The following is a 13,514-nucleotide window of genomic DNA, read 5'->3' as shown; positions in this document are numbered from 1 at the left end:
CGCAACACAGATAAACCTTAAAAACATGATGCCAAGTGAAAACAGACACAAAACCCCACAAATTATGTAGGAAATATCCAAAACAGGCAAATCCATTCAGATAGAAAGTAGATTTGTGGTTGCCAGGAGCTGAAGGGAGAGGGAGTAGGGAATGACTGCTTAATGGGCACAGGGTTTCCTTTGGGATGATGATGAAAATGTTCTGGAACATCAGTGGTGATGGTTACACAACACTGTGAATGCATAATATAACCAGGAGTAAATTTTATGTTATGTATATTTTACCACAATAAAAATACTCCATTTTCTACAAACATTTCTTTATATTACTTTCCTGTGACAATACTTGGCTACAATGAGTTATTAAAATATTTCAGGGGCACCCAGGTGGCTCAGTCGGTTGAGCATCCAACTTCAGCTCAGGTCATGATTTCACGGCTCCAGAGTTTGAGCCCTGTGTCGGGCTCTGTGCTGACAGCTCAGAGCCTGGAGCCTACTTCTGATTCTGTGTCTCCCTCTCTCTCTGCCCCTCCCCTGCTCATGCTTGGTCTCTCTCTCTCTCTCTCTCAAAAATAATAAACATTAAAAATTTTTTTAAATAAAATATTTCAAAAAAATTACTTTTTCAGATAGACTAGAAAAGACAGATCTAGTGTTTCACGTGAAAAGATCTTTCATCAGTGCACTAGTTGAGAACAGTTATGGACTCCCTAGACAGCTCTCACCACACTTCTTCCACCTAGCAATATTTTGCCATTCAGTTTATTAATCCTTCCATCCCAGACAGCCAATATCAGCCCTTAATTTCTCTAACCAGTCAGCAGAACTAATCATTAAAAAAGTCCCAGAACCCACCTATAGCTCATAATTTAATTCTCTCCCTGCCTACATCAAATAACACAGTGAAAGGATGAATGTGACATGGACTGGGAGGAGAGAGAGCACATCTATATGCTTATCCCTTGAAAACAATTTGTTTTAATCAGAAAAAGAAAGTACTATTTTTATGAGGAAGCCACTAAGACAGGAGACAGCCACTAAGATGGAAATAAGGTCCTTCTTTAAATAGTAAACTTTTATTATAGAGATTTGCTCCTATCATAATAATACAAGTTCCCAATAAAAGCTAAACAACTTGAGTAACTTAATTATAAGACCATATATTCAAGCAAGATATAATTATAATAAGCACTTACCTCATCTATAACTTTTGAAAACTGTTGCAAAGTTGAACTCATAACTTCATCATCACCCCCCAGTGGAAAGCGCTGAAAAGTGAGAAACACAGATGAGGTAAAGGCCCAGTGCTGTATATCTTTTGTGAATGATGTTATAATTTACATTTTTATTTTTGGTCAAGTTCATTTTTTATTTTGAGAAAAAGAGAGAGAGAGCTGGTAGACAGAGAGACTCCCAAGGAGGCTCTGCACCATTAGTGCAGAGCCCGATGTGGGGCTCGAACTCGCAAACCATGAGATAATGACCTGAGCCGAAATCAAGAGTCCCACGCTCAACCAACTGAGCCACCCACACACCCCTATAATTTACATTTTTAAAAACAGCTGACCCAGGGTACCTGACTGGCTATGCTGGTTAAGCATCCTACTCTTGATTTCAACTCAGGTCATGATCTTGCCAGCATGAGATGGAGCCCCACATTGGGCTCCATGCTTAGGATTCTCTCTCTCCCTCTATCTGCCCCTTCTCCACTTACACTCTGTCTCAAAATAAATAAACAAACATAAAAAAACACAGCTGACCCTCAAACAACGTGGGAGTTAGAAGTGCCAACCCCCACATATAACTTTTAACTCCCCCCAAATTTAACTACTAACAGCCTACTGCTGACTAGAAGCCTTATCAGTAACATAAACAGTTGATTAACATGTATTTTGTGTATTACAGGTACTATGTACCGTATTTCCATAATCTTTTAGAAAAAAGAAAATGTTAAGAAAACCATAAGAAAAAATATATTTACTGTACTGTATTTACCAAAAAAATCCATGAATAAGTGGACCTGTGCAGTTCAAATCCATGTTGTTAAAGGGTCAACTGAAACTTCAAAAAACTTCTAAAATTTTGAATAAACTTTAAAAATGTCACTTAATAAAACAGCATAATTCATACAATTAGTAAACATTAGTTAAAATGTTTGCTAAGCAACTAATTAACATGTGTATACAGGAAGGCACACCATACAAGGAGTTTAAGACTTGGTGTTTAGCTCCAATTCCTCCAATCACCAACCGTAAAATCTTGAGCAAGCCTCAGTTTCTTCATTTGTAAAGAGAGGTCAATTAAATAACTAATATGTAACAATAAGTAATTAAAATCAGATGTAAGTGCTATAGTGGAATTTCAACAGCATGCCCAAATTACCTTCTGCAAATTCAAAAAAGCTTAGGATTCTTGGTGAGAAGTTCTGTTTATCTATACAGATACTGTATCACTGAATATTTTTTTAATGTTTGTTTGTTTGTTTGTTTATTTATTTATTTAGAGAAAGCAAGCAGGGAAGGTGCAGAGAGAGAGAGGGAGGGAGAGAGACAGCGAGAGAGAGAGAGAGAGCGAGAGAGAGCGAGAGAGAGAGAGAGAGAGAGAGAGAATCCCAAGCAGACTCTGCACTAAAAGTGCAGAGCCTGGTGCGGGGCTCCAACCCACGAACTGTGAGATCATGACCTGAGCTGAAACCAAGAGTAGGACGGTTAACCAGCTGAGCCACCCAGGTGCCCCTCACTGCATATTTTAAATTACGCTTTGAAAATTTTCATATACTATACCTGTTTTTCATATTCTTTTAAAAGTTTTGAAGTCAGGTGTGTTGCTGCACTTAATTCATTCTGTAGGGAAAAAACAGCATTCAAATTAACGCAATATTACTGATCAAGAAAGTTTTAGTTGAAGATACCTAAACCACTTTTACCACTTAACATAAATGCTATATAACATGCTCTATAAACCCCTCATTAAATCACTGTAAAGGGAACTACCATTAGAGCACTTTTAAGGGAAACTCAAACCATGAAATAAATGGACACAATCAAGGAATTCAGCAGTGTTCTAGGTGTATGCTTTTTTTTAGCTAATAAAAACTAAGTATTAAATGCTGTTAAAGCTTTCAAGTTAGAAGTAAACTGTATATAATCTTAGCAAAATCTTGAGAGATTCTATATTAATGACTAATTATTCCTCTCTCTAGGTGCTGATACTAGACCAATGCATTTAATAACATACAACCAAAATGTGGTTAGCCTAGTCACATAATACAGCAACACAGCCAGATGAAGGAAATACTTTTTGAAGTTTTTTTTCGTGATGAACATAATGACAAATATAACATTTCTTTTACATTGTAATTAATCTCTGTGGTCAGGAATCAAATCTTGAAAGACCTATCACAAGGGGAAAAAAAAAAAACTATCACAGCAACTTTTTAGTACATAAAGAAAATGTGAGTCCATAAAGGAGATAAAATGAGAAGGAGAAAAAGAAACTTGTGTACTTAATTAATCCCAAAGAAAGTTTAACACAGCACCCAAGTCGCTGTTAAGGCTTATAACTGAGTTACATAAACAGCCTTGAATCTTAAGCCTGCTCGACAAAAAAAAAAAAAAATCTACTCATCTCCTTCTTGAATTAATCTCCCAGCACCCAGAGTTATATCTAATTTTTATTATGTTCTTCTCACTAAAGATAAACCACCTTCAAATCCTTTACTCAAAAAGGGGGAAGTGTTTCTTGAGATTAAAAGCATGATTAGGGAAAACACTGGTGACAGTATGGGGCTTTCAGTTAAATCTTAGGCAAAGATCATGATCAGTGAGTTTCAGTAAGAAAGCTCTTACTGTGTTTAGGTAGAAAGAGGAAAATGCTTAAATCTTCACGTCTTCTGTAGTGCTACAAACTATACACTCACTAGTACTTGGAATGTGAGCTCAGTAATACAAAATACTTAAAAGTTCCTTCATGCATTCAGGCACCAGTAAACAAGACAGACTCTATCCCTCTGTCCTCATGGGCTTAAAGTCATTTTTAAAAAAAGCATTGAATCAGCCCTTAGCTTTTTACCTGTGCATCATAAATCCGATGCATAGCTTGGTACAACTGGTTCATATAGTTGGAAATAGCTGTAGCATCTTCTTCAAATACACCCAGTAAAGACCTTGTCTGTATAAAATAAAAGCAGTAAGTTTAGGTCACCATTATATAAATTATATAATTTTTTTATATATATATAAAAAAAATAGAAAATTTTTTTTCTAGAGGAAGGAAAAATCCTAGGACACTGGAGCTCTAATAATTCTGAGTTTTAATCTATTTTCTCTCTTTTGATAGTAATGCCAAGATGCTGGGGTTCTTTGTTCTCAATTTCACTTCACCAAAACGCAGGGATTTTCCAACTACAGCACACAAACTTTAGAAGGAACAAAGGTGTATTTTTATGAATTAAAAAAAGCCTGTGATTAAACTAAGAACAAATCAACAAAAACATTCAAGGCTAATTAACAGTATTCCATGTATAAATATTTTAAATGTCTTATTTCAGGATAACTTATTTCTTATTATTCAGGTAACTTATGATTATTTCTCTTTTTCCATGTTCTCTTGGAGTAGCCAAAGCCCTCCCCGTCCTAATTCAAAATAACATGGTACCCAACCCTAACAGAGCCAATTAAAAAAAATTTTTTTTTAATGTTTATTTATTTTTGAGAGAGAGAGAGAAAGAGAGAGACAGGATGAGCAGAGGAGGGGCAAAGAGAGAGGGAGACACAGAATCCGAAACAGGCTCCAGGCTCTGAGCTGTCAGCACAGAGCCCGACACGCGGCTCGAACCCATGGACTGCGAGATCATGACCTGAGGCGAAGTCAAATGCCCAACCAACTGACTGAGACACCCAGGCGCCCCATTACATGGCCAATTAAATACTAACTTATAAAGAGTACAGAATTTGAGGGTTTATTGTTTTCTTCTTCTTTACACTTGTCTATATTGTTAGGCTTCTTTTTTTTTTTTTAACGCACTAAGAATTTCCCCTTCGTATTAAGGGGAATTTTTTTAAGTAAGTGTTAAGACTGTCAATAAGAAGGATAGAGATAAAGAAACTCAGCAAATCAAGGCAAGGTATACTCACTTTTTCATATCCCAAAGGCAGAGAAAGAATGAAAATATTAACAACTATTGCGATAACTGCAGCTTAAAATCTAAAAGATGACCTTGTATTTTTATTCTACAAATAGTTCATTTATGTCTCAGCCTTAGAAAGTGGTTTTTAAAAATCAACTTATTCTTTAGTTTCCTATTTTCAGAAAAGAAAGCTAAGTCAACACAGTTTTGAAAAGGAGGGGCAGGGGGACAAAATCATTATGCCAATATATGAAGTCCATGTCGTCAGTCCTCTACTCCCCCATGCCCCAGATATTTAGATCTGACAGAGAATCTTTTTACTTTTTTAGCTCTGTGCCCCACCCCTATTCCCCACAGTGCTATTTTAAGATGTAAAAAAGAAAGCATTAAGAAATCTTGTTTGACTTAGCGCCATTCCAAAGAAAAATCTGCCATTTCGTTTTTTGTTTCCCCAAAATTATTCTAATTCAAGGAATTACACATTTATGCAAAAACCTGTAGTGGACTTAAATTAAAAATATCTCCTTAGCCCAGTGTTAAAATGGGTTCCCTACTTAAAGCTAGTTATATCTAGCTAGCACCTTATAAAAAGTACATCAATGTGGTACCATTTCATTGAATCTATGATGGCATCCACTGTGAGCTGCACTCTTTTTAAATACTACTACAACAAAACAATGCCAGCAATTAAGCTATGATTTGAGGTATTCTTCTGTCTTGTAATTTTTACTTTATATTTGTGGAAATAGACCTTTAAACATTTTTATATATAATTATATATACATAATATATAATTAATTTTATATATAATTAATATAAACATAAAAGCAAAACACAAACAGCATGAATTTAATATAATCCTAACACTTCTTCAGAGTTCAACTCTTTTGAGTCACTTTTTGACAGAAGAATCATCAATATCCATGTTTTCCCATCCAATATTATTCTGTGCCATGGGGACGTGACAAGTATTTCTTACAAGTGCTCACTTTTGCCCCCAGTACTTTCTTCCAAACCATTGATACCGATTCAGCAAACTTTGATGGCAGTACTTGGTTCATTCCAGCAGGAGTCAAAGGAATATTTTCAGACAATAAAGAGGACTGATAATCCTTCAAACTGCCTGAACACTGAGAGGCTGCACTTGACCAGTCATGCCACTAGGAGAAACAACCATGTGTGTACATTTGCAACCAATTACACATAAAACATTATCAACTGTAAGGGGCATTTATCTCAATATCAGACATGTTAAAATGTGGGAAAAGAAAAAAAAGGTATGTCTTATAATCTATGAGTATTCCATGTTATGCCAAAGAAAGAAATGAGTATTCCATATTATGCCAGTTGGGACTGGAGTTTTATCTTCATAGCTCCAGCACTGAAGAGTCACTGGTATTTATCTATACAATTATTTTTAAAGGTTCATATCTGTTCTTAATAACTAGCAAGTTTCATTTTGCTCCTGATTTTCAAAACAATATATAAGTATGGACAAGGCAGCTAGTATAGTATAGCCTTAAAGATTTCCTTTCTCAACAAATAATATGATCATTTGCAGAACAGGAGATTGTTTGGGCAAGATAATTCTAAAGATGTTTATATCCAAACAGCTGGATTTGAACTTGCAAATTCCTCTCTATTTTAATAGTTACTATAAATCAAAACTAAAAAAAGATAACTGTAATTCAGGATAGCCTTTCATGACTCCAAGGCTCTAACCTTTTTACATAGCAACTGACAAGCCACTTTTGATTAGGATCAAATGATTTAAATAAACACTTATCTAGAGGGGTGCCTGAGCAGCGTAGTCAGTTAAGCGTCTGACTTCCGGCTCAGGTCATGATCTCACAGTTCGTGAGTTCGAGCCCCATGTTGGGCTCTGTGCTAACAGCTCAGAGCCTGGAGCCTGCTTCAGATTCTGTGTCTCCCTCTCTCTCTGCCCCTTTCCCGCTCATTCTGTCTGTCTCTCTCAAATATGAATAAACTTCAAAAAAATTAAAAACAAAACAAAGACAACCTTGTCTATACAAAGGAAACAATCAACAAAACTAAAAGGCAGCCTACAGAAAGGGGGAAGATATCGGCAAACAACATATCTGATAAAGGGCTGGTATTCAAAATCTAAAAAGAACTTATCAAACACCCAAAAAACAAATAATCCAGGGGTGCCTGGATAGCTCAGTCAGTTAAGCATTTGACTCTTGATTTCAGCTCAGGTCATGATCTCATGGTTCATAAGTTTGAGTCCCACTTCAGGCTCTGGGCTGACAGTGTGGAGCCTGCTTGGGATCTCTCTCTCCTTCTCTCTCTGTCCTTCCCCTGCTCATGCATGCTCTTTCTCTCAAAAATATAATAACGTAAAAAAAAAAATCCAGTTAAGAAATGGGCAGAAGACATGCATAGACATTCTTCCAAAGAAGCCAAACATAGCTAACAGACACGTGAAAAGATGCTCAACATCACTCATCATCAAGCAAATACAAATCAAAACCATGATGAGATACCACCTCACATCTGTCAGAATGGCTAAAATTAACAACACAGGAAACAACAGGTGTTGATGAGGATGCAGAGAAAGGGGAACCCTCTTACACTGTTGGTGGGAATGCAAACTGGTGCAGCCACTCTGGAGAACAGTTAGAGATTCCTCAAAAAACTAAAAACAGAACCACCCTTCCATCCAGCAATTGCACTACTCGACATTTACCCAAAGGATACAAAAATACAGATTCGAAGGGGTACGTGCACCCTGATGTTTATAGCAACATCATCAATAACAGCCAAACTATGGAGAGAGCCCAAATATCCATCAACTGAAGATGGATAAAGATGTGGTATGTATATATGTATGCATGTGTGTGTGCATGGAATATTACTCAGCCATCAAAAAGAATGAAATCCTGCCATTTGCAGCCATGTGGGTAGAGCTAGAGTGTACTATGCTAAATGAAATAAGAGACAGAGAAATGCCATATGATCTTACTCATATATGGAATTTAAGAAACAAAACAGATGAACATACAGGAGGGGGGAAAGAGAAAAGAGCAGGAAACAAACCATGAGAGTCTCTTAAAGACAGAACAAACTGAGGGGTGATGGAGGGAAGTGGGTGGGGAAAGGGCTAGACAGGTGATGGGTATTAAGGAGGGCACTTGTTATGATGAGTACTGAGTATTGTATATAAGTGATGAATCACTGAATTCTACTCCTAAAACCAATATTGCACTGTATGTTAACTAGAATTTAAATAAAAATTTGAAAATAAAAAAGAACTTATCTATAGCAGGAGCTTTAAAAGTTTGCATACTCTTTGTTATTCGACTTCTTGGACTCTATCCTGTGTCAGTAGTCCAAATGAGAACAAAAATTCATGTCCCAAAGCATTAACCAAAGTCCTATATATAAAAACAAAACTTGGGAAAAATCTCTAAGTCCAACAATAGGACAACTGTTAAATCAGTTAAGGAAACATGCAGCCTTTAATTTTTTTTATTCAGAATGAAGGATATGTGAACACTTACCCTGTAATGTTAAGTTAAAGCCAAATAAAAATTGTTATGCACAATATAACTTCAAATACATTAAAGTATGTAAGAGAAAGCTAGGAACAAGTAAAACTGTTAATAGGGTTTGCTGCCTCGGAAAAGACAGGTAACTGTTTTCTGTCCCTTTCAGTTTTTCTGAAGCACATAACTATGATTTTCATAATCAGGTACAAAAATAAAAACATTCACTGTAACACTGAGATGCGGAGACGTTGAGTGACTTGCTCTAAAGCAAGTCAAGTGTCAGTGAAGGACTAAAAACCCTTATACCCTTAGTCCCAGATTTAGGGCTTTCCATCCTACCACAAGTTCTCCCTAAGGACTACTTCCAATATCTTTCCTTTCTAAATCCCATTTGTCCCAACTAATTTTCCCAAGTCAATATTACCTAGTTCAAATTTACCACTTCTAAAAACTGAAAGAATAGCAATGTGGCTATTTCATTAAAAATTACCATAAAACTGATACTGATATGGCGCACCCTTATAAAAAAGCAAACAAACACGAATGCTCAAGTTGTAAACTAACTGTGTGAAAAGTTCAAGAAATTAGATGAGTCAGATTACATCCTCTTCACAAGTCATGGCGAGAGCACTGTGCTACCCATTCCGGGGTTTTGTATAATCTTTATGGGCCATAAAAACCAGGCAAGGAAAGAAAGGTAAGGCAACCTGTTGAGTCTAATAAAAGTAAAATGACAGAGTGCACCTGACCAATACATGCCACAAAATTTTTGCAAAACATCTGAAACAAACATAATTTCTAACTTTATACTACAGAAATCATTAAGAATTTGAAATAGTTATTGGGGCGGTCCAGATAAGCGAAGACGTGGGTTTCTGTCAGTTTAGGCTGATAAGAATACATTACCAGCAAACAACTGGCTTGTGAAGGTAACTTTCCACATAGGAAAAAAAAAAAAAAAAAAAAAAAAGAATCAATTCCACGATCAGAGCCCAACTTCAACTTGGCGATTATTACTGGCACAAAGTCATGACAGACGTGTCACACAGGCCAGGGGATCTAACCCCTTCTTCCTGATCTTTTGGGGCTATATTAAACTATGAAGACACATGAAATATGTGCCACTGTTGTTCTGAATGAACACCATTTCAGGAAATTTTCTTCGTTCTGATGGGTAGACAACCAGCAACATCATCTTAAACAGCTTAAATTATTCCGTGAAAGACAGGCTTAGGGATGATGTTTCTCAACGCAAGTTACAGCGCCTACCAACATGTTTTTAACAGAACTCATTTCATTCTTCGGTATTGAACACGTTTCTCTAGACTGTTTTAAGCTAAAGCAACCACGCTAGCCTTGCCCCCAAACACACGAAACACGGGGCTTTTATTTTGATGAGTTTATTAGGGCCAAGTCTGCACCATTTCGCGCAGCAGTCTTGCAGCCGCGAAAGCGCGGTCCATCACAAGCTGTGCACCGCTCGGGTGACAGCGGCTACCGTCGCGGCCACGACACTGGACACACTCCTCGGGGAGGCTCCCGGGCACGTGACGGGCTTCGCCGATGACTCTCCACGCGGGCAAATCAGCAGCCTGCCAGCATCTCCCGAAGAAAAACTATCCATTTCCTTCCCTAGCTTGCTCAGAAACCATGTAATAAGTCTACAGGGTTTTTTCTCCTGCATTTCCTCCGAAGAGACCTTCGGGGAGAAAATCCCAGGACTGAGATTTATCGCCTCACGTTACAGCGATAAAAATGCACCTTTCACCAAATACAAGGGAGCCCCGCGCGCGTACGTGACCGCAGGGCCCACGAGCGAAGGCGGCGGAGGCTCGGTCGCCTCCCTCCGACGTCCAGACCCCGCGCGCGGCTCTCGGCCCAGCCGCGCAGGCCCACGCGGGCCTCCGGCTGGCGGCCGGGCCGCGGCGGCTCGGGGCGCGGCCCGCGACGGGCGGGGACACTGGGCGGTGGCGCCCACCTGGTCCGAGGCGGGCACCTGCGGCCGCGGCGGCGCCGGGCCTGGGGTCGGCCCGCCCTGCTCTTTCCCTCGCCGCCCGCCGCCGCCGGCGCCTCACCTGCGGGCTGTCCTCCAGCGTCTCCTCGATGGGCAGCTTGTCGATTCCCGGCATCGTGGCGGAGGGAGGGCGGTGGCAGGAGACACGGCGGCCGCCCACAGCTCCCCGCTCCCGCCCGCCCGCCTGCAGCAGCTGACCCCGACCCGCCCTCTCTCGCAGGCGCGGCCGCCGTCGCCGCCCGCGCAGCTCTCGCCAGGCGCCTAGCGGCCGCGCGGGAAATCCCACCCCCTCGGCCACCCTGCCCCGCCTCCCTGCGCACCCATTGGCTCGTGGCGACGCCCATCAGCGCGGCGGGGCTGGTCCGGAGCTTCCTCCTCCGCGTTGGGCTTTGCGGTGAGCAGCGGCTTGGGGGGTGGCGCTGCCCGCTCACAGCGGCCATCTACACCGTGCGCGCGCATTTTCGTGTAAATTGTAGGGGACCGTCAACCCCCCCCCCCCGCCACCGCCGCCAACGAAAGTCTCCGGAAACCAGAACATTGAGTGAGGAGGACCACAGTGGGAGTCTGGGGCGATTTTACTTCTCCCCCAACATTTTTCGTCGGAGACCACGGAATAGACCCTGTTGCGGGGGCCCTTTCTTTAGCTGCATCAAACTATCATCTTCCCAACCCTGCCCGAGGCGTCCAGGCTACTCCCCCCCCCCCCCCCCCCCCGACTCTCCCACAAAATGGTGCTGGCTAATTCAAAGATCTGTGAGATCGCTAGTTGTGCCATTAACAGTGCTTTCCAGTAAATTCATGGACAGTAGTAGACTCTCAATTGTTTTTCTGGGCACTTGGATATCAGTATATCCGGTTAAAAACATGTGACTTTGTTGTCAATTCATCAATTCTTCCCTGGCCTTGAAGGGCTATCATGCCTCAACTCAGACTTCCGTATTTCCTTTAAATCACAGATGAAAGCACCTTTTAAAGATCAGGATACACTGGTTAATTATGTCGGTAACTGATTAGCATTTCTTTGGGGTCAAAAAGTTTTGGAAGATTTAAATACCTTCTTCAGCCTCTAATTTTACAATAAAGTGATATTCTAATTCCAGAACCTGGTCTGGATTAGAACTGCTTCTTTGTCCAACTTACCCAACCTCACACTGTCTCGTTTCTCTGTAGAGCTATTTAAGAAGCTTTCATCAGTATACAAAGAAAATGGCAAAATCATAAGTGTCCTCTAACACTCTAGCCATTAATCCCACCAATCCATTCCATTTGCATTCAAGAAATATAAAAATGCTGAGTAAAGATTCTTAGTTGCCTGGTTCCACAGATACACTGGAACAAATCCAGACAGAGTAGAACAAATCCAAATACAGGAACAAGAATGGAAGTTACATTTTTTAAACTAAAATGCTAGAGTTTCCCTGATCTCTTGAAGGAAAGATTAAATCTGGTTTTAAAAGTTTTACTGAATTTTTTCAAATCCAGATACAGTAGAACAAATATGAGAACGGGAACAGAAGCTGCATAATTTAAACTAAAATGCTAGAGTTTCCCATGATCTCTTGAAGGAAAGATAAAATCTGATTGAAAAAATTTTACCAAGTAGGGACGGACACCTGGGTGGCTTGGTTGGTTAAGCATCTGACTCAGCTCAGATCATGATCTCAGGGTTGCGAGTTCCAGCCCCAAGTGGAGCTTTGCTCTCACAGCGCAGATCCTGCTTGGGATTATCTGTCTCCTTCTCTCTCTCAAACATGAATAAATAAACATTGTTTTAAAAAGTTTTACCAAGTAGAGTGCACTATAACTTCACAGAATTATCCTTAGTGTTATAAGCTTTAAATAAGTGTTCTCCCCGGGGGCACCTGGGTGGCTCAGTCAGTTGAGCATCTGATTTTGGCTCAGGTCATGATCTCACCATTCAAGAGTTAGAGCTCTGTTTTGGGCTCTGTGCTGACAGCTCAGAGCCTGGAGCCTGCTTCGGATTCTGTGTCTTCCCCGCACCCCCCCTGCCCCTCCCCCACTTGTGCTTTGTCTCTCAAAAATAAATAAACTTAAAAAAATAAACCCTTCTCCCCTTATTCTCTTTCTCCCTCTCTGCCCCTCCTCTGCTAATGCTGTGTGAGTGCTCTCAAAATAAATAAATAAACTTAAAAAAAAAAAGAGTTCTCCCCTTAAATTGATTATCCACTACTCCCCCTCCAGAAGAGATTTTTAGATTTTGAAAGGTGGTTTGGAATCAGTTATTACTGAGTGTTCCTGGTTCCCAGCTACTTCAATGTATTCAGCATTGTACAGATTCCAGCAACCCAACTCAACTCTTTCCTTTGATATTTGCTTTCTACTCTGTCAGCACAGTGGCATGCAACCTCATTCTAAAGAATAAAGACTTTCAAGGTAAGTGACCTTCTTGGTTGAACAGTGACTTAGCTTATAAATGAAGGAGAAGAAAAGTTGTAGCAATTGATAAGAATCAAGAGTAAGTGACAAGTAAAAACAAGTGTGAGAAAGAAGAGTAATTATATGTTGTAACTGAAGGGGCTTGGTCAGTTAACTTGGCCAAACCAAACAACTCGGTGAAAAATTCTGTTAGGTATCTGAGTTATCTGGGTGGTGTATTATCATCCAGTTAAGTGGTTTCCTTTTTTGTATTTATGCGCGTCTAAACTGTATTTGTAAAGGATTCTCAAGAGGTTATTCAGGGAGTGGCAAGGAATTCTTGCCAGGTTTAGCCAATTAAAAAATGAAACGGGGGGGTGGAGGGGCAGACTTAAAAAAATGAAAACAAAAATAAGTTGACATTCAATTGGATGGAGAGGCAGTTTAGTCAAATTACAAAACTAGAAAGAATCTTACTAGGCCT

At 40.0% G+C, this 13,514-nt stretch overlaps 1 protein-coding gene across 2 annotated transcripts in view; it reads right to left on the bottom strand.

Moving 5' to 3' along the window:
- The window catches only part of APPL1 (adaptor protein, phosphotyrosine interacting with PH domain and leucine zipper 1), a 56,285-nt gene extending 45,425 nt beyond the window's left edge, over nt 1-10,860 (bottom strand). For both annotated transcript variants that reach the window (XM_032592323.1, XM_030307065.2), the window contains exons 1-4: nt 10,716-10,860; nt 4,072-4,170; nt 2,784-2,843; nt 1,197-1,268 (exon numbers count right to left, since the gene is read on the bottom strand). In XM_032592323.1, coding sequence (XP_032448214.1) covers nt 1,197-1,268; nt 2,784-2,843; nt 4,072-4,170; nt 10,716-10,769 — 285 coding nt within the window. In that variant the 5' untranslated portion in view covers nt 10,770-10,860. The remainder of the gene's footprint in view (nt 1-1,196; nt 1,269-2,783; nt 2,844-4,071; nt 4,171-10,715) is intronic.
- Between the last annotated feature and the right edge of the window lie 2,654 nt (nt 10,861-13,514).

Source organism: Lynx canadensis, chromosome A2 (genome assembly GCF_007474595.2).
Source record: "Lynx canadensis isolate LIC74 chromosome A2, mLynCan4.pri.v2, whole genome shotgun sequence".
Lineage (NCBI taxonomy): Eukaryota > Metazoa > Chordata > Mammalia > Carnivora > Felidae > Lynx > Lynx canadensis.
Note: the sequence above shows the minus strand (reverse complement) of the source record. Positions and strands in the feature narration are given on the sequence as shown.